At 41.7% G+C, this 24,003-nt stretch overlaps 1 protein-coding gene across 1 annotated transcript in view; it reads left to right on the top strand.

The window, feature by feature from the left end:
* pik3c2a (phosphatidylinositol-4-phosphate 3-kinase, catalytic subunit type 2 alpha) overlaps window positions 1-24,003 on the top strand; it is a 48,547-nt gene that overhangs the window by 16,245 nt on the left and 8,299 nt on the right. The window contains exons 3-21 of the mRNA XM_042412779.1: window positions 1,024-1,121; window positions 3,326-3,486; window positions 7,864-7,984; window positions 10,083-10,194; window positions 10,479-10,558; window positions 11,745-11,808; window positions 12,760-12,906; window positions 12,996-13,029; window positions 13,697-13,940; window positions 17,493-17,615; window positions 17,771-17,938; window positions 18,394-18,511; window positions 18,967-19,109; window positions 21,174-21,365; window positions 21,675-21,768; window positions 21,934-22,028; window positions 22,472-22,652; window positions 22,753-22,857; window positions 23,722-23,814. Coding sequence (XP_042268713.1) covers window positions 1,024-1,121; window positions 3,326-3,486; window positions 7,864-7,984; window positions 10,083-10,194; window positions 10,479-10,558; window positions 11,745-11,808; window positions 12,760-12,906; window positions 12,996-13,029; window positions 13,697-13,940; window positions 17,493-17,615; window positions 17,771-17,938; window positions 18,394-18,511; window positions 18,967-19,109; window positions 21,174-21,365; window positions 21,675-21,768; window positions 21,934-22,028; window positions 22,472-22,652; window positions 22,753-22,857; window positions 23,722-23,814 — 2,373 coding nt within the window. The remainder of the gene's footprint in view (window positions 1-1,023; window positions 1,122-3,325; window positions 3,487-7,863; window positions 7,985-10,082; window positions 10,195-10,478; window positions 10,559-11,744; window positions 11,809-12,759; window positions 12,907-12,995; window positions 13,030-13,696; window positions 13,941-17,492; window positions 17,616-17,770; window positions 17,939-18,393; window positions 18,512-18,966; window positions 19,110-21,173; window positions 21,366-21,674; window positions 21,769-21,933; window positions 22,029-22,471; window positions 22,653-22,752; window positions 22,858-23,721; window positions 23,815-24,003) is intronic.

The raw sequence follows: 24,003 nt of genomic DNA, 5'->3' as shown, positions 1-24,003 counted from the left end.
TAAAAAAGCCAGCTGTACGCCCCTACGGGTTCATCAGAAAGCTCTGGGTTCAGAAGAAGTGTCTCAGGGGAGGAACAAACTATTATTACGACATTCCAAGCATTTCTTTCACCCTCTCTCTCTCTCTCTCTCTCCCTCTTTTCTTCTCTTCCTCCGCTGCCCTGTCTTCAGACCTCTCTCCCTCGTTGGAAGTGATGTCAGAGTCATAGATTTCCAAGCCATGACTGAGCATTTTTGCAGGCAGTCCAGAGCCTGGTACAGGAAGGGGCGGGGCTCTTTTTGCTTCTCATTTCCTGTGCCACAGGAAGCACATTCCTCAGCTACTGGCAGGCAGACAGCAGCAAAAAAAAAAAAAAAAAAAAAAAAAAAAAGCAGAGTGTAACTGCGAGTTCCCGGCAGCGGGCCATCCTTCAGGAATCTCTCCAATCCAGAGACAGCTCCCGAGGGATCTGTCTCTGGATTGGAGTGTGTGAGAGAGATTTACAACTCTGTCAATTCAGTTCTTTGGATGTTTATGGGTGAAAATATATTTAATTAAAATATTTTTTCCATCTACTGTGAAACTTTTAACGGTGCATGAGAAAGCCAGTTTAGCTAGTGAACAAACTATTATAGTGTGTGCCAGAGAGACTGATCTAATCCAAATTTAAAGCTAAATCTTAATTAAATGTTAAAGTAACGATTTCCCCCAATTTCAGACAGATGGGTATAAAATAGCTTAAAAGCTCTGTGGGTGTCGAGCCTTTGCCCTCGCTGACATGTTTATTCACTCAGTAGGATTCATAGCACTGAGGTGTTTTTAATAAAACTGCCCTCTCAATAATCCCCAAACACAAATCATTATAAAGACCTTCAGCGTCGCCTCTCACAGCCAGTCCTTTCATATATATCACTATCTGTCTTCATTTGGGCTACTCCTGTTTTAAGTATGTAAGCTGTAATATCATATGTATTTTTCTTGTCTACTGACTCTTTGTACATGTGTTTCTGTGTGTCTGTCTTGGCTGTCTTCGGCCCCTGCAGGACAAGGGAAAAGGAAAAGGTTTGGTGAAGAATGCCGCCTTGGAGGAACAAGACGCTCAGAACCTGGAGGTTGTCGCCTTCTGTGAAGACGTAGCAACGTAAGATCCTTTTCTGATGGCATCAAAATAAAGCTCTCCTTTGGCTTCTTTGCCTGTTTGCTTTGTAACAATTGTAACATATGATGCACCTATTGGAACTGGCTTTTAAATCACTCACAAACTCACCTTTAGAAAGCTCCAGATTCTCCTCGTCAGTTATTTTCAGACCACTTCTACACCCTCCAACCTGTGCCAACGAGTTTTGCAGCGGCAGTTTCTTGTCATGTGGTTTTAAAGGGGACATAACATGCTTTTTGTGATTTTCTGTTATTTTTATACTGTTATGATGTTGGATGTCTATGTTAAACATGGTCAAAGTTCCAAAACTTCAGGGAAACATATGTAAAAATGCTCCCTACAAATCAAAAGCTAGGGCCTCAGCCTGCTCTGAGCGCTTCGTTTCCAATGTTACCTCAACTTCCTCCCTGTGATGACATCAGATCGTTCAGGCATACCCACAAACAGCCGTCCGTTCCGTAGCCTTCCTCGCTATTGTTGCTCCACAGGTAGTTTGCGTCGTCCACTTTCATATTTCAGTTCAGGCTCGAACATGAACAAACGTATCTGAGAAGTTTCCATTTCAAGTAAAGAATGACAAAGAGAAGTGATATCCTGCTACTATAGTTTTGTTTACATAGCCTCCGGAAATGCAAGAAGCTTCCGGTTGCTGGCCAAACAAAACAGAGTTGGCTTATCAGGAGGCGGGCCTTAAAGAGACAGGAGCTAAAACAGCCTGTTTCAGACAGAGGCTGAACTGAGGGGCTTCATAAAGGACCAGTATAAGATAAATATGGAGTTTTTTTTCAACTGTAAATAACACAGATAGATAGATATATCAGTTCTACTCTCCAGAATAAAAACATAAACCTGGAAATGTGCTTGATGTGTCGCCTATAAATTTAAAATTGAACACTTGTAGTAAGATACATATATATAAGTAATAAAAACGGAACATTATTGTGTCACACTAACCTCCAGTGGATGAAAAGTACTTAAATAAAAACACAATTTAGCCTGTGTTTTAAAAAAAAAAAAACCAAAACAACCAAATGTTACCTTTTTTAAAGATTTTGTAGATACATTTGCATGAATCAACATCTATGATCAAGACATATCAGACACTTAACCATCATAAAAGTGAGCCAAAGTGAGTGTTAATTGTCTGGTGATATAGCCACCTTACTGCCTGTAGTGTCTTCTTGTGTCCTCCCCCATTACTGGCAAAAAATTGATTAACCAGATGTTGGATCTTCCAGATACAAGCATGTAAGGTTACAAGTCATATGATAAGTGCCCTGTAGTTGAAATGAATTGAATTGAATAATGTTTCCACCATAACATTACAATGCATTTTGTTTTGGGTGATATTGTTTTATGTTTATATGATATGATATGTCTGTAGGGCTGCAGATTTTTTAAAAAACAAACCTAAAAACAACATAAAAAGGACTAATTAAACAAAAAGAAATCCTGCACTACTGCTTAAAAGTCATGCTGAAAAAATGCACTACTCTTAATGCCTTCTTTCCCCCTTTTTTTTGTTTGTGTGTTTGTAAATGCATACTTACACATTTTCATGCATATATTTATATATATATATACACACATAATTGCATGTTTTGCATGTCCATTTATTTCCTGAGCTTGTACAGAATCTCTCACTCCAGTAGTTAGTTTGGGTGGAGCGATGATGAAACTGCGCTCAGGGACTCCACTTTCATTACGATAACAGTCGACGCCCGCCGCCTGCCCGGCAACTTCCCTGCCTGCCTGTTGGTACATAGCGTACAATTAAAAAGAAGTGAACCTCTCACAAGGGTTTAAATGAAAATATTGTAAAAGTAATTTCATAAGTTTGTCGTCTTTCACCCTCCCAGATTCTCAAGCCAACAAAATCAGAGAACGAACAGTACAGGCAGATTGATGAATATTATGCGTGCAAGATATTTAAACTTGGCAGAAAAGAGTAGAAATTGTAAATTACAAAAGATTTTCTATGACCTTATCTGCATAACATCTTGATCTCCCTGCTCTGTTTCTCCCCTATGTCCAATTATCCAATACTCTCATCCAAACAATCTGATCCATATGCCAGGCTCGCTGGTCCTGCCTGCTCCTAATCTGTTTGCAAATATGAAAAAATAAATGTGTTTGCTGACTTTGTCTCTGTTGTGATTTTTTTTTTTTTTTTTTTTTGCATCCAGCCTGCGCACCAAATTCCCGCACGGCGACATGTCCACCAACCCCGGCTACGTCCTCAGTCCTGTCATCACCCAGAGAGACAGCGGAGGTGACACAAGCTGCTCTGTCAAGGTTTCTATTGAAATCTCTGAATCTCAGCAGCCGGTAACCTTCACCTGTGACGGTAAGCATCCGTAGATAAAAATGTGTAAAATGAGCCACATTTGAATCAGCTCCTAACAGGATTACAGAGGGGAAAAAAACAACAGATGATATACCATTGCATTCAAGTCAGCCAAAAAAGAAACTGTACACCCTTTGCCTTTAAGAGTGAGTAGCTCAGATTGCAGATAAGAGAGCACTGAAGGAGGAAACGACATTCACAGCTGCCAAAGTCTTCACCCCCTCCCCACCTCATTTTTTCTTTTTTCTTTTCATTTTTTCTGTCGTGGGAAGTACACTACGTTCCTTTTCCACACAAATAAAGGTTTGTCCCCTCAGCATGGTGTAGCCATGTTGGGCAAAAGGGACCGGAGTGTAGTTTTGTTTTGTTTTTGTTTTTTTGTCCTAGGGCACACTAAGAATTTTGGTTTCCTTCCAGGGATGTTTGGGGAGCCTTTATTGGCTAATTCCTTGTTATATACACACACACACACACTACTACAAGCGCTGTGACTGGCACGTCTTGTGGGATCTGAAGCCAAGCGCACTGGAGGCCGTCAGCTAATTCAGTGGGCTTTTTGTGTTTGACATATATTCCCAACTGTGTGACCAAGTTCACCGCTGTCTTTCTGTGTCCATGAAGCATTAGGCCTGTGTGTGTGTGTCTGTGTGTGTGTGTGTGTGTGTGTGTGTGCTCTGACATGAGTCTGGATAAGGATGTCTGCTATCTGGACATGTTTTATTGTCTGTATATATTACCGGCAACCCCACTGACAATTGTTTCTTATGTAAGAGCTCTTATATTCTTATATGTAATCAAGTCCTCGGCACTCTCTGTGTGTGTGTGTGTGCAACAGCTGCCCTACTGACCCAGACATCACTCGGTGCAGCCGGATTCAACAGCAACAGCCTATAGAAAGTTTACATCCCGCTTTCCTCGTTCTACATCCTAAAAATGTGCTTCCCATGTCGATTCCTGGTTTTCCTCATCTTCCTGCTTCACCTCCTTTTTTTTTTTTATCCTGACGCCCGGGTCATCTTTCTAGGCACTTTCTGCTCATTGACTTCCCTCTTTTCCTAGTATGATGTCTGTTTCGTTGTTTCCTCGTCGACTTCCTATGTTGTTGGCAGCTTGTTGACCCACTTTAGTTGGTGTTTGGATTCCTCTGGTTGGACATGAATCTGCTCTGAGGAACAATAGGCCTCAGTTCTCCTCGTAGCCTGTATAGAAGGAGGGAGAGAGACAGAGGTCAGGATGGGTACTCCTCTTTTTCGCATTCTCCCCCTTTTCTCTCATTCTTCATTTCTTTTTCTGTCTCTCTCTCTCTCTCTCGCTTGTTCTCCTGCCTTCTTCCTTTTTTTTTTTTTGTTCCCATTATACTTTTGCTGTCTCACTCTTCCTATCTCTAGTTTCTCCCCTTCTCTCTCATACAGTACATTCTTGTTCTCCTCCCTTTTTTCCTTGCTGCACGTCTTCATCTCTCTCTCTCTCTCTCCTCTTCCTCTTTTTCTTGCTCTCCAAAATATCTCAGCCCTATCATCACTGCAGAGTCTGTACAGACATGACACTTAAGATATACAGATCTTGTCTCTCTTGTCTGGATCACCTCTGTCCTTCTTCACTTTTTCTTTCTTACACTTCTCGTCTTACTTTCTTTCTAACTTATCTGCTGTGGCTCAATTGTATTAAGTTTTATCAATGTTACAAAAGGTTATTACATGTCCTTGCAGCTGTTTGTCTTGTGTAATTCTGTGAAAAAAGTTTTGAGCGAAGAGTCATATAGGTTTTGCATGACCGGCTTGATGAAATGTTCAATTATATTGCCCAACAGTACAAAAACAGGAGGTTAGGAAGGTCAGAAATGTTGTGATTATTGCTGGTGTCATCCTGTTATATCATCCCTTGTCTTTGCCCTGTTTCTGGCGAGCGGAGAGAAAGGAAGACAACCGATTCTTTCAGGGCTTGGCTGCGAACTAATCGGCTTCCGGGGATTCCTCACATACTGTGGCAAGAGAGGGGGAGAGAGATGGAGCGAGTGAGAGAGGGGAAAAGTGTAGAAATAAGAAGGAAGGGAGAGTAGAAGCAGAGAAAAAGAAATATAGAGGGGGGGAAATGAGACAAGAGAAAGGGGGGGGAAAGCATGAATTTATAAAGATAAACTGAGATGGTGAAGGATGAGAATTAAGGAGAAAGTAAGAGATAAAGGAGCAGATGGAAATAGAATTGGATGTATTTGTTTCTCATCTCTGATATTGTACTCAGACTCTGAGTATGATAAATATGCTGGAATTTGACTTTTTGACACTGGTGGAGAAGGATGCTAAATAAATACACACACAGGCCTAATTGGCTCATGTAAGGCTTTAAAAAGCTACAACAGCTACTCCGCAATGCTAAAACTTAAAGTGATGATGTATCCAGTTATAGTTTGGCATTCATGCAGCAGAACATGCAGGAGATTCTGCAACTGTAGGTGAGAGCTCAGCAATGCAACGGATGTGAGAGACCGTTAAACTGAGGGAGATAGGAATGCATGAGGTAAGTCCGTTGCATCATGGAGTCATCGAGGCTAATATGCCTTGATTAGGAGTTTCCATGCTTTCCCTTTTCTGACGCCTTTTTTTTTTGTACTGTTAAGTTGTTCTTTTTGCTCCTAATTATTGTTTTCCATCCACTCTAATGTGTCTCGTCTCGTCTCGGTATCTGTGTTCGACTGTTAAACACGTTACAGAAGCAGAAATCGTTAGCTCTGAGTCACAGAGGAATTAAATACTTCCTTCCTTTACAACTTCACAACGTCGGTCCTGTGGATTAAACATGTGCCGAATGTTTTATTTCTTTTACTCTTGCAAGCCCTCCGACCGTGGACCCTACACTACACCGGTAGCTGGTTGGACCTGTATCGAGAGTTACTTATTGGCTGCTTATTTCTGCGGTATTGTGGTAGTTTAATAAACATCCCATGTTACTTCCTAGTCCCCTAGACGTGTGTGCGTGTTTGTGTCAAATTGCCCATCAATATTTTTTTGCGCGGCCACGCCAACCAAACATTCCCCCAACATGTGTGAAACGGTAAATAGCATGCGACGGAGGAATTTTCTCTCTCTCTTTTTTTAAATGTTGCCCTCAAAAATGCCCTGCTGGGAATTCCCTCACCACTTCAGAGAGCTCACAAAATGAGGCATGGCTTGTCTAATTGCTTTGTTGCAAAATACCCCACCACATGTACAACCCCAGCGACCGCCACTAGCACCAGCACAAGCACCACCACCACCACCACCAACACCGCCGCCACACACGACCATGAAGCTAAAGCTACTAGTCTAAGCAGTAAGGAAAGACCCGCCATTCCTTTGAAGGGTGGAGGTTTGTTATTGCTGGAGCCAGGGGTGGTCTCTCCCTCTCTCTGTGTGTCTATATGAACATCTAGCTAATAACTCTGAGTGTGTGTGTGTGTGTGTGTGTGTGTGTGTGTGTGCTTAGTCCAAAGAGATGTTTCAAAGTGTCTTTGTATCTGTCTGCCCGGTGTTTGTGTATAGGCAAGGTTAAGATCATGCTAAACCCACTGTAAAAGCAGCTAAACAGCAGAATAATCTGCCTTGTGTCGGGTTTCGTCCTCCACCCGGTCCTCCCTTCTGGCCGAACACATCAGATATCGGGAGTGTACACAAACACCTAAAGCTGACCCCAAATCCTCCCACTTAATAGCGTTCCATAACACACCGCTGTAATTCCTTTGATTTTCGAGAACAGGTTTGATTTTGAAACGAGATATGAGCCGTTCAAAACATTGCAGGATGGTTGGCGGTTGGAGAGGAATTCCAATAACTGTTAAGGTCTACAGTTCAGTTCCCACAGCGGCAAATGTGTGTCTATTAACAGCCCAAAAAACTGTACATGGTGCAGTTACATAGTACTGACCCCTTCTAATGTGATTTGTACATGTGTCAGATGTCAAATTCACTCTTGGAAAAAGGGTGTTTGAGGTGCTCCGAATTCCTCAGTTCATTGACTCAGACCACCACAAAGTCTCTTGTATCGTGTTGCTTCCCACTTGATTTTAGTTTTGCTGTAGCTGAGGAATGTTATGTAGAGCAGTTAATCCATTTGGCTTAAAAGCATTTTATCTCACTCCCATTACGCCCCTTTTTTTTTTTTGCTCTCTTCTGTCATTCCCTTTTCTCCCCTCTCATCATTCTCACAATCTGTTTTTCACCGACTGTCCCTCCCTTCTTTGGCTTTTCCCCTTCACTGCCTCCTCCCTCCCCTCCCCTCCCCTCCCTCCCTATCTATCTCATGTGGTTCCCTTTCTGTCCATCAATATCCCTGATCTTTCTGTCCCTCCTTCTCTGGCCCCTTCCTCATCATCCATCTCTCCATCCCTTTCTCCTTCCTCAGTGAGTTCTCCAGTGGAGTTGTTGATCAGTCAGACTCTCTGCTGGGTCCACGACGACCTGGACCAGGTCGACTTCTCCAGCTACCTGCTCAAAGTCTGCGGCCAGGAGGAGGTGCTGCAGAAGTGAGTACACACAACATGAAAAATTATTACTATGCATCTCCAAAACACTAGCCTCCTAGGAAATGGTGGAGGGGGGGAAACAACTTTTTCCATGCTGACCTGCCATTTTAGTTTATAATGCGCAGGGTTTTAAATAGATTTGTTTTCTTTAGCCTCCTGTCACTAGTTTCCCTCTCACTATATTTTCCCAATCGCTCTTTATTTGGCATCGCCTCAAAATCATGCACAAAAAGGACTGGCGGATGTTTCTACATCTTGCCCCGCCTCTGCCCTCTGCCACCATGGAAATTCACCTCTCCCTCTAATCTGGGATACATGGGAATGGTTTACTCCCATATCAGGATTTAAAGGCAGCAGTACGACCAAAAAGCTGCATATTTGACCTGTCGTTCAGCATTATGACCGGCTGAAGAGATGAGTGTTTTTGTATGCTGTGCGACCATATACTGTTACTAATCTTCATAACCATGCACTAGCCATACTGAGAGTGCCCGTAAATCACTGCAAGCAGTGCTTTATTTGTTTTTGTCAATTCTTGTGGTAACCATGGAGATAATTAGGGATCTCTTTTGCTTTTTTTGTCCTCATTTTGGTCCGCTGCACACTGAGGAAAAACTTGCAAACCCTATTCATAGACTGGGAGGCATTGTATAAAGACCTGTAAGTCATGACTATAACGGATGCCTCCAATGATTACATCACTGCTGTACCTGTAATTAGTGCTGCTCAATTATGGCAAAAATCATAATCAAGATTATTTTGGTCCAGTATTGAGATCATGATTATTTAACAAGATCACTCATTGACTTTGGAAACATCATGTATTTATTGACCTTAACTTTCAATATAATTCAACTGAAAACAAATAAATGTAAAAAAATTAGATAAATAATATATAATTATATAGACATTTAAATAATGTAAAAATAAATTAGATCAAAATAAGATCAACTATGTTGCAGTGCTCTGCCTCAACCTACTGAAAACTCCTAACATTTGATAATGTTAAATGTAAAGTTGGGCTTTGTTGAGAGAGAGAGAGAGCAGTTCTGGTCAAGCGAGCTCGAGAGTGAATGAAGAGAGGGAGCAGCGGTAGCGTGAACAATGCCGAAAAAGGAGAGAAATAAAACATTATTTCCTGATTGTTTCATAGCAAACAAAGAGAAATGTCCTCCCCTCACCCTAAACTGGTCCTAAGTCGATACTAGAGCACTTCCTTGTTTTGTGAATGAAGCGGCACACAAGACAAAACGACGGCATTGTTGCGAAACAGTATGCAGCATAATAATGTTTTATCTCGATTATCTTGTTTTCATATTGGAAGCCAAAAGTAATTGAAAATAAAATTTAATTAAACACCCAGCCCTACCTGTAATCATGGTAAATAAAGCCCTCTCAGGATGAGGCCTGAAGCTATGACACATCTGCCAAATCACAAACGTTACTTGTTTCCTGCAGATCATTTAGAGTCCCAGCCACACCAGCGATATAGTTAAAACAGTAGCAACTGTAATCCTTCTATACAGGCTTTTTGTCATTTTGTTCTCAAAATATTGTCCCCACAGTAACCTCTCACTGGATGTGATCCAGTCAAACCACAGCTTACACAACGTTGACGTTACACAAAGCATTTAAACCCGAGCAGTCTGTGAGATAGTGTATAACTCGCCCCTTGTTGTGGATATTCTTGGCAGGAAGTGCTTTTTACACATCAGATCTTGGCAGCGGAGCCCGAAAGCTAATTTTGGTCTCTGGTTACGGGTAAAACTGCATTATATCACAGCCGTAGAAAGGTTTTTGATTCTGATTGGGGAGAGATTTTTCAAAATAAACACACGTCACACGGTGTAAATAGTGTAATCCCCCAAAATATAAACTAAGCAATAGTTATTTTACATTATTGAGAAGTAATGGTATAAGAGGGATAATCAACTCTGACCTTAATTATGAAAGAAAAAAAAAACAATCCACTTCGCTGAAGGAGTTATAAGTCTCTGCATTGTTCCTTTTTTTCCTCAATAAGCCCTCATTATCATCCTTAACATACAGTAAAGTGTTATTCTCATAAATAATGCTTCTCTGTTGTCCTGTGCCATAGTAAACACAGCCTAGGCAGCCACGAGTACGTCCAGAACTGCAGGAAGTGGGAGAATGAGATCACATTACAACTTCTCTCTCACTCCACCATGAGAAGGGACTTGGCGCGCAACGTAAGTCATTCTATCACGTTGAGCTCATATGAACTTTATGGGGGAAATTTTACCAAACAGTGAAATAATACATTTTCAAGTTGTGCCACTAAGATTCAGTGTTTTAACCTCTGTCCCGCTGTTTGAAGCACTGGAAGCATCCACCCACCGTTAATCCTCATTGGCTGATGTGATGGTCTCTGGTTTATGATGATGATGTATCCCTCAGGGGCTAGGCACCCGCTCACTTGACCGTTTTTATGTGCTCGGTTGGTAAATCTTAACTGTTTGGTTTTTTTTCTCAGGCGGAAGATGATAACGCTCCAATACACTTAGAGAAGTACCTGGGTCAGGTGGAGAGGCCATTTAAGGAGAATGTCACCAGGTATGAAGGAATGTACTGACGAGAAATGAAAGGTGTAAAAATAATTTCGGGTTCATTATGAAACTGTGGCAGAACAAATTAGGTAATTAGTAGGTAATTAATGGGAAACACTGTTAGAATACAGTTGCAGTGTTATGAAGGAACTCGTCTGACTCCTTTCAGAGATTTATCCAAGATAAAGATATACAAGTTTACACGGTTTCTTAGTTTGTGTGCTAAACATATTTTGTTAAGTTTATTGTGCAGGCTTGATGAGGGATGAATAAATAAGGGCGGCTACTGCTTCTGGAAATAGTATTTTTATCTGTAGTATTATGACAGCTAATCTGACTGTGCTGTTTCAACTCTGTATGCTCTTTCTGAATTACATACAGCTTATTTATTTTTCTTAATTACATACAGCTTATTTACTTTTATTTTACAAAAATATTTTACAGACCTACAGTAATGGCAAGTTATATTTGGTTAAAGGACCATTTCGCTGATTTTCAACCTTATCTCTAGCTATCTGAATAAGGGATTGTCTGCAGTTGATAGCAATGTTCTGGGGTGCAGCTGCAAAATCTGTTGTTCTTCCAGCAGCAGCGCCGTCATTTGACGTGTACAGTGACGTAGTTGGAGGCAAGGAGGCTATTTCAGCTTGGATTTCTAGTCTATGTCTCTGGGTAGCCAGGGGGTGTGCTCTAGATGCAGCTCAAAAACAAAACTTCCTTGTTCTCTTCGCTTTTATTGCAAACTAGCTACATCTCCAACAGTGAAAATGGCATCCCAAAATATGAGTGCAGAGGATGTTATGGATGAGGATACATTTTACAGTGTTTGAGCTGACTCAGATAATCAGCCGTATTTATTCGAGCCAGAGTATATGATCGAAGAAATGCGGCAGAGCGAGGCCGAGGCTGCATTAGCCATGCAAGAGGAAAAAGCTCACATGCAATGCATCCTGGTACATGTAGGCACTGCTGGCACAGCTCCACCAGCAGGAAAATTCAGCTTTCTCATTCAGGCTTCAATTGCCTACATTTACCATCAACACTGATTGGAGAGCCGCATAAAACGTGGCAAAATTTCCCTTTTAACAAAAGTACTTTGTGTGCTCTGTCCTGATCTGATCAACACTGATAATAAGTCAAATACTTTACAGTCTCCCTCTTCATTCCTTACCTCTCCCTGTGTCTTCCTCCAGACAAGGCCTGGCCGACTATCTGGAAGGCTATCACAATCAAGTCAGCATCTGCCTACAAAACGAGGTACATGTGGTCCCTGTGCAGGTCTGGAAAGTTAAGGGGAATAGGATGGAAAATGATTTTGATGATTTGCAGGTCTTAAGTTTGGAAAACACACAACAATCAAGTCTGGAAATTTGCCATTGCAGTGTGAATTGCTTGCCTGTCCCTCAGTTCGTCAACTTTACAGCATGACAATATGAACTTATAGTTGTATAACAGCAAGTTATACGTCATATTCAGTATCTGCAGTCTAATGTGTAGGAGGGTTTTGATTTTTGAAACGGAGTAGTGTGTCGCTACCCTCTGTGTTGAGTCTAATTTAGCCTCTGGGGCCCATCTCTGATGCTACATCTGACTGCAATAGACTTTAATTGAATAGTAATGAAAGATTTTTTTTTTTTTTATCAACTCTCCTGAAGGTTTTTGTGTCGAATCAAATACTTCACACACAAATGTTAGTAGACCACAACATTCATTCAGAAGGCATGCTTTCTGGAAATGGCACATCTGTTTTTCCGCCAGTTTGGGTTTTTGTGAAGTAATTGAATGCAGACTGTATGAAAACAGGAGGCTAAACTTCACCCAGCTTCAACTGAACTTCAACCTGAGGATGGCATCGATATTTATTCGAACGAGCCACGACTGAATCGTAGCGAGTACAGTAATTAATGTACTTTTCGCATGCTGTTCTGAGCCTTTTTTACACCGACGTGCACACAGTTAGCCGGTTGTATTTGGAAACGCCGAGCAGATTCAAATCCGTTTGATGAATTGTCGGTAGTTCTCTCACAAAGGCCTCCTCATGTGTCGTTCGTGAGTTTAACAATCGGTTCGACTGTTTGAAACCAAACTGAAAACAAAAGTACAGTTGAGGAGGATATCCTTGTCACAACAAGCCATTATGAGTATGTGAAGAATGATACAGTTGTAACGCACATGCTATACCAACCTGCTCTGTATCTCTGTATTCAGAGCACCCAGTATAAAACAGTAGACCGGGTGGTGCAGACTGTGAAGAACCTGTGCTGCGCTCTGGATGAGGTGGAGACCCAGGCCATCACAGAGGCGGTCAAAAGGCTGCGACACTCTGTCAACTTACCCAGGACACGCTCACCCAAGGTGGGCTCACACGTTCTCACATGTTCATACATAGTGTTGTTTAACATGTATGATTGTCTTTCTGAGACCCAACTTGTTTTACCTTGTAGATGGGATCCACATCATCTGGTCAATCATCAAATGGTAAGAATCTTACAAACATAGTCTAGACACTGCACTAATTCCAGTACACTCACTTTGTTTCCCTTTACAATAATAAAAAATGATAGTAATATTTTTTCCGTATTACTTACTGTCCAAAGACAAAAAGAAAGCAATCCTCTGCCTGCAGCAGCATTTTTGAGTGTTCACAGCTGTTTTTCTTTTGTGATCAAACTTAAAGTAAATCTTTTAAAAGGCTCATGTCATTAGTCCAGTGTTTGTAATCGCATAATAATTTAACAAAGTTTTTCATCCTTTGAGCAAGCATAAACCTTTTCTTGCAAGATGAATAAAATTATATTGAGAGAGACTTTTTTTCATTCAGTCGTTCTAATTTGATGCATTTACAATATCTGCAGTGTCATCTATGGATGTACCAATCCAACCTTTTCTCTCCCCATATTGATTCTGATGCCAAAACTCAGGATATCTGCAGATACTGGATACCAATCTGATTCCATTGCTCTTTTTTTCCCCAAAATTAATTTGTGTAAAACATCTACATCACTGCCTGGAATTCATTGTAGTGCTAAAAACGGTGATGGTGATCCCTTGTGACTGAATGAGAGCGACTTAGCAGAAACAGTGAATTTCTAGTGACAAGTATTACCGTGATATCCCCACACTGACCCCTACCTGACCCTGACAGGTCACCTCAGTCCCGTGGAGGAGAGCATGTCCTTGCTAACACAGGCTGTCTACGACTTGGCCAAGCTCTACCTGCGTTCCTTCTGCCCGCCATCCACCTCCTACTGCTCGCCTCCCCTGCCCAACTCTGCAGATGGAGACACCGTGGAGGGGGGGATGAGCAGCAAAGAAGCCTCTGGAACTACAGACCACCTCCAGTTCACCCTGTTCGCCTTGCACGGCGTCCCGCCCAACTGGGTCAGCAGGTAAACTCAGAGAGATGAACACAGAACCACTGCTATAAAGGCCATCCATCAAAATGGTTTTACAAAAAGAGTCAAGTGTCTCAAAGTGCCGATTCAGCTTCACATCAATAAATCCATGTGTAATGACCTCAGGGTGTATTACCACATGAAGCATGTAATAAATGGGTGTATATTACAACAGAACATTTGATTCTCATCCAGACTTTCTTGTGAAATCTTTATATGTGTGGAGAAATCTATCCTTTGCTGCAGAGTAATTAAAACCTCCATTCATGCATTTGTTCTTGCATGATCAGCCAGTATTATCAGTGCCGCCCACATGTCACTTAATTGTGCTTTATTGTATTTCCTCAATTAAAAGACGATAGTGAATTAAAGCCTGGTCTTAGATAATGGCTGGGAGTGTGGTCGACACAAACAGATAAATAAAACAGGCCAGGGAAAAAACAAGGAATAAACTCCTGGTGCCTGCTATATAATGTGCATGCTAGTTAATCATATCTAGTAGTTATGAGTACATGTGTAGCCCTCTAGCCGACCATCACAGAGACGGGAGGGGGACGGAGGAAACGCGTTATCGTTTAAATACGGGGATAGTGGTGCATATTTTAATAATAATGACAGCAGAAACACTACATGAGAATGGATGACCAGGGTAACTTGGCTAAGAACATGCATCCATGAACATGCTACAGCTAAGTGGTGCTGACAAAAGCGCCAGAATTATTGTTCCACATGTCAGAGTGAGTGGATTACTGGTGATGCAGTAACAAAAATTTAACAGAGCAAATGGAAGTAGATCAGAAAACAAGGAGGTTTTGAGCAAATATGAGCAAAATTCTTATCAAACAGAGGAAATTAGAAATAAAGACGTCTCTCTGATATAAGCCTGCTTCCAATAAGGGCCTGGTAGCCTCTGCAGGTGAGGTCAATAAAGGCCTGAGTCACTATTTGAGGAAAAAGGGTACGCAAGAAAGGGTCAAAGATGAAGACACAAGGCAGTTTGGAATCATAATCACTAAAGTACATCTTGCAAGAGCGCTCGTAGGATAACAAATAACCGGTAAGCAGAAAGGAACGGAGCAGAATATTTCTCTGACACCAGAAAATTACAGCACAGCGTCTCGGGCTCTGTTGTCACAGTTGTCTTTTTTTTTTCTTCTGCCAAACAAACGGCTCCGGTGTTGTACCCCGTGTCTTATTTTTCCATGCCAGTGTCCAATTTCCCCCTGACTTTATCTCCTGTGTGTGTGTCTGGAACAGAGCTGAGCCAAATTTTCCATTCCCAGCTCTGTCACGCATCAGTAACCTGGATCAGTACATTTCTGGCAAGTCCCTTCACAGTACAAGGATCCCGCACAGGTTTGGAAGTCTAGAAATGTATGGGAAAGTGTTTGATCCTTTTTATTTCAGGCAAAGAGATCAAGAAATTTCAAGGTTTAGAAATTTGCCTCCGTCATTTCACCTGTTGTCATCACAGAACGATAATCCTCAGCTGTAAACGGTCTTAGTCGTTACTTTCGAGGCACAACCAGCATGTACGACCGAGTCTTTAAGAAGAAAATAGAGGTCTTTTGACATTTGCTGTAATGCCTTCCATGGTAATTTTCTTGTTCAGCCAGTGAGGCCTTCATAAAGAGAGGAACTGCTTAATAACGGGCTAATTTACTCCAGCGCTGCCTCTTCCAGCAGCTATTTTAAGCCAACACCAAACATTACTGCAGTGACAGTCATTCCAAAGACACCTCCATAAATATTTAGCTGCTCTCAACCCAAGGCCAGAGAGAGATACACACAGCGAATACAGTGTTTCTCAACCCAGATAAGTAGCTAGGGCCTATCAGTTATGCTGTGGTGTTACTATAACGCTCCCCTATCGAGCTCTGAGCATTTGGCGTTGTTGTGGCTAGCGTGTAATCCATCTGGAGCCTCAGTAGATGCCACGGCATTGCCAGCATATTGAGACACCATGGCTAGCGGTGGAGCTGCCAGCCCAGATGGCACTGAGCGGCGGATCAAGCCTGTATTAGTGAAAATGCGAAACTGATGTGCTTGTATTTTCACCCTCCAGTCACAAATGTATCTGTTACTGAAACTAATTATTTATAAGTGTGGTTAACTGGTGCAACTAAACGTAATACTGGGTGTGACTGATCTGTTCTGGTTCTTTTTGCACATCTGGAAGTATAATTTTTTATATACAAGAAAATGCACATTAGAGTTTTCTCTGTAGCTGTTATTGTTATTTTTTTCTTTTTTGCAGACATCTTCCTTATATAAAAGTCATAATATTTGATATACAGTACATTCATATACAGGGGTTATAGATGAATAGTCGTAACTTGTAATACTATATAGTTGTAAAGCCCCTGCATAGCCACCCACACAGGTGTTTTCAATAACGTTTCCTGATTAGACCTCTTCTCAGGTCTGTGTAGGCGGGTACAGGCTGTGCTCGGTTCTCCTTCTGCTTCTTTACAGTGTGTTACCATTCTTGTGTGCTTCGGTAATAACATTAACAATGGCTGCGTGATTGCTCGCTGATTCGGCTCGCTAGAACTTTTTGAGAGAGTCATCATTAATGTTATCAGTTCCACCTACGCTTGTCAAAATATATGCAGTGAAATCTGTTATCTCTGGTGATCTCATTGTGGATCGGCCCGAGTCGGGGCAGCGGTGGAGAAACAAACGGTGCAAGGAGAAATCTAGGTGGGGGGAATCGTTGCCCTTGCCCCTCATTACCACCACTGAGGTCTAGAGCAAGCCTCTTAACCTGCAGCTGCTCCAGCTGAGCTGCTCGGTGATCAGCAGATCAGACCGTGGTTTGACTGGACAGCTTTAGGTGTGAATTCGTGCGATCATGTGAGTGAGAACAGGGCCTTCCTGAAAGAGACTTGTAATAGGATGTAAAGTCTCAAAGCGCCTCCTACACAGATGTTTTCACTTGTTACCTAATTAGACCTCTTCTCAGGTCTGCGTGGGCAGGTAGAGAAGTCTAATAGGAATAACTGAGAGAACGAGTCTGTTAATACTGGTACATAGGCATCAATGTCATCAGCGGTCTGATTTGGACTAGTAGGTTGGTTTGGGAAAGTCTGGTTGGGGAACATGAAGATGCTAATGACCCTTCCTTAGTCACATATGAATTGCCCTTGAGCAAGGCACTCAGCTTCCAGTCGTTCCCAGGTGGAAGTCTGCTTAACTGTATCTGTGACGCATGACATTAAAAAACTAACTAAATGAAAATGTTACATATCTTAACTTAAACATATAATGCATCTCACATGAAACTACAGTTATTTATGAACTCCCTTTATGATTGGTTGACATGCATTTAATGAGTGCCAGTGTGTCCTATTACAGCACTCCTGCAGCAAATGTCACTGTGCTTTATTTACACTAACTCACCTAACAAGCATCATCAGATTTTTACTGTATAAAAAAAAATCTACTGGCATTATAAATACCTGGCAGAGCCTCTAATCAGCCAGATAATGCTTCATTACAGACACAGACACAGTTGCATTATGTGTTGTGTTGTGTTTGTTGCAGTTATGAGAAGTACTTCCTGATGTGTTCCCTTACCCACAATGGCAAGAACTTGTTTAAACCGATCCAGTCCAAGAGAGTGGGCACATACAAAAGCTTCTTCTACCACGTCAAATGGGATGAACTGTAAGTGATTACCTCTCCGCTCCATTCCTCTCCTCCATTCTACCCCGTTTATTTACCATTTTTTGTTTGAACACTAACAACAACTTTGTATTTTTATATATATATTTATATATATCGTTCTTCCATGTTGCTGACACTGTCCTTGCTACTCCCAGGATCAACTTCCCCATAGCGGTAGCTGTGCTCCCACTGGAGTCCACACTGAGCCTGACTCTGTTCGGGGTGCTGAACCAGAACGCCAGCGGCTCCCCCGACTCCAACAAACAGAGAAAAGCTCCAGAGCTGCTGGGCAAAGTGTCTATGCCGCTCTTTGACTTCAGACGGTAAGAGAGGAACAGTTGTTTGAGGCTATACTGTGTGTCAGTTGAGTGAATGTCGCACTTTGAATAGAATATTTGAGAGTTCAGTGCCTGGGAATTAGCTAATTTTTATGTTAAAATCAATTCTTTGTCAAATCAGGTAATATCAGGAAATTTTACACTCGCTGTGGATGATGTATTTTACTTTTTTTATACATTCATGCCATTTAAGAGGTTCTCAACAATTTTTTTCCTTTATATTAAACAAAGGAACCTAAACTCTTTAACTTTAGATGAGCTGAAAACAAAACTGACAAATCAGGAATGACAAACACTCGTAGTTTTAGGAACATACAGCTATAGAAAGTCGTGGAAAGGTCACGATAGTTTACATCCTTGCCACGGTGTAAGGAATTCTATTTTGCTTACGCCTATTGTTTTGTTTTTCGTTGTTCTTTATTGCTGACTGTGTTTCACAGGGTGCTCGCCAGGGGCAGCAGGCTGCTGTGCCTGTGGATGTCTAACCAGGGAGTCGCTGCTGCTGCTGGTTCTACCGGCAACCGCAAGAGGATTCCCACAGAGAGAATCATACTGCAGGTAGGTGGTGGTAGCAGTAGCGTCAGTATTTGTAGTGGTTTTAGTACTGCTAGTAGTCATGGTGCATTCATAGTAGCAAGTGTACTGGTATTCATTGTCGGAGTAGTATTGGTGGATTTTGTAGTAGTGTTTATAGTGATCTTAGTAGTAGGCAGTAACTAAAATTGTGGTAGAAAGAGACAATTTTGGGACAGTAACACATGTATATGCAATAGTAGCAGTCATAGTCATGTACTGGTGGTAGTAGAGGTGGTAGTCCTGGTAGCTTTAGTAGCAATAACAGTATTTTTTATAATACCAGTTCTTCTCAAACTGTGAAATAGCAACACCCATTTTCTTAAAAATAGGAAAGAACATTTGTGAAGAAAAACTTGTTTTTGAACAAATGTGTCTTCTGGAAGTTACCTCATAGAAATAAACGGATCCCAACTTTGATATATGTGTGTTACTGTCAGGTGGACTTCCCCAACTCAGCAGTGGATGTTTTATACGTGGGACCCAAGGAAGCTCCCAGCCCGGAGCCCAGCACCCTGGAGGAGCTGGACCCAGACCTCCGACGCAAACTGGAGAAAATCTGCAGCCGTGCTTCCAACTTCGGGTACAAGAATCTCTCTCTCACGTTTCTTAAAAGTTGAAATCGGGAGACTGTGATGCAAAATTTGGATCTGAAAGTAGACATCATAAAACTTCTAAGGTTTAAAGGACACAGCGCAGTGTATGAATACTCCATATCTGCCAAGTCTGTTCTGCTAGATGCCACTAAATTCTACACACTGCACCTTTAGTGTATCAACCGTTTCGGCTGTTCGCTTCACTTCAGTTCTTAGAGTTTGTAAGGGAAATTTGGTACGATTTCAAATAAAAGGGCTGACATCAGTCAATGCCACCAGAGAGGTGGTCCTCATGTTGCTCGACTTGATGTGCAAAACAGACGGTCTGAGCAAAATGTGCTTCTTGTACAAGCACAGGAGGCCAGAAGAAACTGCTGGATAGTGTATTAACTTCTCAAATTGTGATTATATGCCCATGTGGACATTTGAACCGTTTAAAGCTGTTCTTCACTTAAAACCTCAAATATAAAGCTCAGTCTGTCAGCCTAATCAAAATTCAGCCTCTGTGGAATCAAAACCACACTTTTGAAAGGTGGTAAGACTTTTTAATGTTGAATATATACATAGAATATATAGAATGACTGTTGAATACACATTATAATCAGCAAATTGTAGTCTGGTCGGGCTTTTACTAGATTTACTGTACTTAGTGTTATCAGAGAACCGAAAACATGCATAGAAACACTATTTCTAGTTAAATTTACCCCTTTTAGTAGACAGTATTTTGGCTCAAGATCTCAGACCACCCAAAATCTGTCGGATTTGCTAGATTTAAGAAGAGATTTTAAAAGAAGCCACTGACTTTGCCAGCCGCAGTTCCCCATAAACGCCTGTATGTTGTCTGCTCCAGTGTGTCTGTTCTCCTCCAGCTGCTCCAGGCACAGCTAAATGCTCTCTTATGCCTGCTGCCAGCCAAATCTCCTCCACTCTGCCAACATCCATGAGACTCAACCGGCACTTTAGCACAGAGCGCTCTCTTACTGGGCCATCTCTTACCGCCTGCTTTCTATCCTGCCCATTCATTTCTCCAGCCTCTCTGGGCACAAGACTTGCGGAGCTGCAGTTTCACTAATCTGTCATGTGTTGTTTATGTGTGTGTGTGTGTGTGTTGCTCCATCAATCCCTGAAGGGAAACTTATTATTTTTATTACTACAGGAAGGTCAGAGGTCAGGGTCAGCTACATACCAGCAAACCCTTGCATTAGTGGAGATTCAGTGTCTCGCTTTACAGGGGTAAAAGCTCACTGACGGAGTAATTTAACCCCGAAAGGTTTTTTTTTTTTCAAAAAGTGAGAAGTGAAAACAACATGCCAGAGACATACTTAGAGTCTCACAGTGCATGCTCTCACTGTACTAGAGGACAGGCACCAACTAAGAAATGTTAGACTTGTTGAATAGTGTTAAAGATATTTGATTTCGTAGTTGTTGTGTTACCATGTGTCACATGACTCTCGATATGAGGCAAAACACTTGATATGATTGTAATCTTATACTTCTGTTTGTCCAGAGAAGGTCAGTAAAACACGTCAGCTCTGTCAGCCTCAGAGGATTTCCACTGGAGAGACTGGACCTCCCTCTAAGGGGGTCTCGATTTCTTGATCAAATGCAAATTAATTGAATTTGTTGAGCAAGAGTAGAGAAGTTCTTCTTTTCTTATTCTGTCCATATTTTGTCAGATACTCTGAGAAAATGTGCATCAGTGACTTTATAATCACATTTCTTTTGCATTTTTATTGCTGTCTTGATTTTGTATCATGTGTATCATGTATCATCTTTGTCTGTTTTAAACATTATCGTAGTTCTCACCAAGTAAACTCCACGTTTGGACTCCGTTTAAACTTGCTTTTGGTCAATTTACATAGTGTTGAATGATAAATGTTTCTTTTAACACTGACAAAAGACTAAATATCGAATTTTAGTTGGTTAGACATGAGGCATAAATCTCATCTAAAAAGTCCAGCTGACATTTTCTTTTAAATAATACAGTTTATTACAGTTTCTCTACGTACCATCCCATCCACTCACCCTCTATGTTCTCCATCTCTCTCCAGGCTGAAGAGGGCAGATCACCAGCTCCTATGGGACCATCGGCTGCACTGTCGGAGGGACCACCCCAGCAGCATCCCTAAGGTGCTGGCCAGTGCGCCCAGCTGGGACTGGGCCAGCATGGCTCACATCCATTCACTGCTGCACCACTGGCCCACGCTGCCTCCCGTCACTGCACTGGAGCTGCTCGACTCCAAGTACGCGCTCACATTTAGTTCCTGTGCATACATTCAGTCTATAGCGGCACAGATCCTTATATAGAAAAAGCGTATTTTACAATGCAGCAAAAATGGTGATGAAAACCAAAACTCTTACACTGTACCGTATGTTTTTGTTGTTGTTTTTTATGTCATTGCATCTGCTTTTCAAAAATCTTATCTTGAATGGATCTGAATTTTAAATGCCTTCTCTCCTATTTTCTTAATTATTAATTGTTTTAATCCACCGATTGATTGAGTGTGTGTGTGTGTGTGTGTGTGTGTGTGTGTGTGTGTGTGTGTGTGTAGGTTTGCAGATACAGAGGTGAGAAGTGTGGCTGTTAGTTGGATTGAGAAGAGCAGTGATGATGAGCTGGCTGACTACCTGCCACAGCTAGTTCAGGTACAGCTATATATGCACTCACTCGCTCACACTACTATCACGTGTTTACTCACCCAGTCACTCATCCTCTTATACACTCAACTTCAGTTTCTCATATATTCACTCTTTCACAATTCCTCCATCTTTAAGTCTAACTCGCTTTTCTCTTCTGTCTCCTCCCTCCAGGCTTTAAAGTTCGAGTGTCACCTGAAAAACGCCCTCGTCATGTTCCTGCTGTCCAGAGCACAAGGCAACATTATCATTGCGCACTACCTCTACTGGTGAGTCCATAGCAGCGCTGAATAATCAACCAGCTGTTAGAGATGTTTCCAAACAAACATCTAAAATGAAATGTTGCAAATAATGAGTCCGATAGCTGCCGAAGTGAATAAACAGGCTTTCGGAACATCCGAAAAAAACATTCACCACAAAAAAATGATGTCTTTGATGAGCATGTGGTGCTATGCTTATGTTTTTCATACCACAAAATAAATGTAGAGTATTTTTTCTTTCTCCACAAACAATTATTTGTTAATCATCTAATTCAACATATGATTGAATTGCTGTTCTTTAAGTTGCTACTACTTTAAAAAAATAACAATCTTACATAATGTTCCTCATTTTGTTGCTGATCACGTAAAAACAGGCTTAACGGAAAGTTAGCGTCCGTGATGAAAGCGTCCACTGAACGTCAGCTGTTGTGATGCGTATGTGATGTCTGCAGGCTGCTGAAGGACTCTGTGCAGGATCCTGGTTGGGGACGACGATACGAGCGGGTGCTGGGTGCCCTTCAGTGTCTTTGCGGAAACAAGCTGAGAGCAGAACTGGAGAAACAGACTCACCTGGTCACGCTGCTCGGAGCCGTGGCCGAGAGGGTCAGACAGGCCGGAGGGTCCACCCGGCAGGTCAGTGTCTGTGTGTGTGTCTGTGTGTAGGCGTCATCTGTATTGTTGTGTGTTATAACATGTTATAACAGTGTTTTTTTTTGTATTTTTGTGTGTTCAGGCTGCACTGCAGGAAGGTCTTGAAAACGTCCAGAACTTTTTCCAGAGGAACAGCTGCCGTCTGCCCCTCAGCCCCAGTCTGGTGGCAAAGGAGCTAAACCTCAAGGTGACACACACACACTGACACACAGACCCTCAATGAGATGAAATAAGGGCCTCAGCAATATAATATCCTCATTTTCCTTTAGGGTCATAATGTCCACAATCAGCTATTCATTGTATTGTATTCGCTTCAGTGCGTCTGCCACATCACACTGGATATACCTGATCTACAGCAGTTTTAAAGTCATAATAGTTGCATATAATAAGAAAACCCTCAACTGAACTATTTGCTAGCAAACAGGAAAACAGCCACATACTCTTAGTTGAACCTCGGTGGTTCAAACCACTGAGGAAATGAGCTCATTAAGCCACAGTCTCACCAAAATATAAAACACATGCATGCATATATTCTGAAATATCTCCTGCAGATATTCATCATGGATAACGAGATGCTTCGGATGTCACATTCCTAACGTCTGCATGTATTCTCCTAAGGAGAAGGAGGAGCTGTACTTAAAATAGATTTTAATCAGACTTTCCCTTGGTGAATCAACCTGGCTACCTCTGCGGTTTAAGCAGTCTGCCTACCCACTTACATACATGGACATGAGCCAGAAATAATTTAACATTTGTTGAAAACACCAGACACAAATCTGATGGCCTGCGCTCGACAGTTTGCTGAAAAATAGGTTGTTTCATCCCGGTAGAGTCATTTGATGATGACGTTTTTGGAGAAGCATAATGATTACGTGATGTACAGTATATGGTATCTGGATAGCTTTAAAAATAACTCAAAGATGCAAAGAGAACAATAAAGTACTGACTCCTCTCGCAGATCATGTTGTAAAGCTGCATCTTAAAGGCAACATAAAAGCATGATGTAATGCATAAGATAAAGTCATACTCATATGTGTTTATGTTTGCGTAGGCCTGCTCCTTCTTCAACTCCAACGCAGTTCCTCTCAAGCTGGCCCTGGTCAACGCCGACCCACTGGGAGAAGAGATCAATGTTATGTTCAAGGTACAGTACAAGGACTCCTACTCTCGCACGAATGCAGAAGATGAAACTTATGAACAGACATCAGTATTGTTTCAAACAATACCTGAGGACTGGTTCTTTTGTGTCTATCACACACATGCCATGAGTTTACAGTGGGGAGCTGTCATCAGATACATTTCTAACTTGTTGTTTATATGCCTGCCGTCTGAA

The sequence above is a fragment of the Thunnus maccoyii genome, chromosome 5 (assembly GCF_910596095.1).
Source record: "Thunnus maccoyii chromosome 5, fThuMac1.1, whole genome shotgun sequence".
Taxonomy (NCBI): domain Eukaryota; kingdom Metazoa; phylum Chordata; class Actinopteri; order Scombriformes; family Scombridae; genus Thunnus; species Thunnus maccoyii.
Note: the sequence above shows the minus strand (reverse complement) of the source record. Positions and strands in the feature narration are given on the sequence as shown.